The 1,839-nt window shown below is 66.6% G+C and overlaps 1 protein-coding gene across 1 annotated transcript in view; it reads left to right on the forward strand.

Annotated features, from left to right (window-relative positions):
* Positions 1-1,839, forward strand: part of LOC102772980 (pleckstrin homology domain-containing family G member 5) — a 12,951-nt gene that overhangs the window by 8,613 nt on the left and 2,499 nt on the right. The window contains exons 17-18 of the mRNA XM_015565948.1: positions 767-966; positions 1,428-1,487. Coding sequence (XP_015421434.1) covers positions 767-966; positions 1,428-1,487 — 260 coding nt within the window. The remainder of the gene's footprint in view (positions 1-766; positions 967-1,427; positions 1,488-1,839) is intronic.

Below are 1,839 nucleotides of genomic sequence, written 5' to 3' on the forward strand. Positions count from 1 at the left end.
TGGGGCTGCGGCTCACAGCCCACCTGCCCCTGTGGACGCCGCCCCCGCCTGCAGAACCAGTTGCAGCAGCTGCGTGCACAGGAGCACGCGGGCAGCCAGCAGCACCTGCAGAGCCTAGAGGAGGAGGAGGAGGATGAGCAGGAGGACGAGGAGGAAGACGAGGAGGATGAGGAGGGGGGGGAGAGTAGCACTTCCGCCGGCAGCTCCCCCACCATCCTGCGCAAAAGCAGCAACAGCCTGGACTCCCAGCACTGTGCCTCAGAGGGCTCCACAGGGACCCTGGCCATAGTGGTGCTGGAGCCCTCTCCTGCCCCCCTGCCCCCCAGATGGATGTGTACTGCTTCCTCTTCACGGACCTGCTCTTGGTGACCAAGGCAGTGAAGAAGGCTGAGAGGACCAAGGTCATCAGGCCACCACTGCTGGTGGACAAGCTCGTGTGCCGGGAGCTGCGGGACCCTGGTGAGGAGCCCGCCCCCTGCCCCTGGGCCAGGGCTGTGATGGGCAGGGCAGGCAGAGGTCTTGGCGGACACTGACTCCAGCCCTTCCTGAGCAGGCTCCTTCCTCCTCATCTACCTGAACGAGTTCCACAGCGCTGTGGGGGCGTACACGTTCCAGGCCAGCGGGCAGGCCCTGTGCCGGGGCTGGGTGGACTCCATTTACAATGCCCAGGTGAGAGAATGCCGGGCGGCGGGTGGGCAGGCGGGCGGCCTGGTGGGGCTGCGGCTCACAGCCCACCTGCCCCTGTGGACGCCGCCCCCGCCTGCAGAACCAGTTGCAGCAGCTGCGTGCACAGGAGCACGCGGGCAGCCAGCAGCACCTGCAGAGCCTAGAGGAGGAGGAGGAGGATGAGCAGGAGGACGAGGAGGAAGACGAGGAGGATGAGGAGGGTGGGGAGAGTAGCACTTCCGCCGGCAGCTCCCCCACCATCCTGCGCAAAAGCAGCAACAGCCTGGACTCCCAGCACTGGTACGCTTGCCCAGGACCCCCAGCAGGCCCGGGCAGGGCAGGGCAGGCGCTGCAGCCTGGGGCTCCTGACCCCCAGGCTGGGCCCAGCTCCAACGCCTTTCTCTGAATGGCTTCACGCTGTGAACCCAGCAGGGAGCGAGTGTGGGTTCTGCCGTGGGAGCACCAGAGTCCGGGCGGGGCTGGCAAAGGCTTTTCAACCTGACGCCAGCTCGGCTTCATTAGTAGCTGCCTGGAGCGAGCTGAGGGCGCTCAGGCTGTGTCCCACGGGAAAGAGCCCATGATGGAGACGGATGCCATGCTGATGTCCGCTGTGGGCACAGGCGCTGGGGGATCTGGGCTTATGCCATGGTGGCCATCTCTGAGCCTCAGGCGGGCAGGGCCAAGGCTGTGGGCCCGTGCTGTGCCCAGCCGGGGCTGTGCGGGGTTCCTTTGCCGGGACTGACTCCCTTCCCGGCCCGCAGCGCCTCGGACGGCTCCACAGAGACCCTGGCCATGGTGGTGCTGGAGCCCAGGGAGACGCTCTCCTCTCCCGAGTTTGAGGGTGGTCCCTTCAGCTCCCAGTCAGATTGGATGTCCCCCAGTACCACCGCCTCATCTATCACACTGACCAGCGAACTGCTGGCCCTGGGCCCCGGGAAGGGCAGCTCCTGCTCCATGGACTCTGCCTACAGCACCCTCTCCCCCACCTCCTTGCAAGACTTTGTGACCCCAGCCCCTATGGTGGAGCCAGTGCCCCGGCCCCTAGATTTACCACAGGCACCCCTGTCCAGCTGCTGCCCCGCCTGCCCTACCTGCTCAAGTCCAAATCTGAGGCCAGCCTCCTGCAGCTGCTGGCAGGGGGGGCCCCCCACCACAGCCCCTCTGAACTCTCCC

Source organism: Myotis davidii, unplaced genomic scaffold (assembly GCF_000327345.1).
Source record: "Myotis davidii unplaced genomic scaffold, ASM32734v1 scaffold299, whole genome shotgun sequence".
Classification (NCBI taxonomy): domain Eukaryota; kingdom Metazoa; phylum Chordata; class Mammalia; order Chiroptera; family Vespertilionidae; genus Myotis; species Myotis davidii.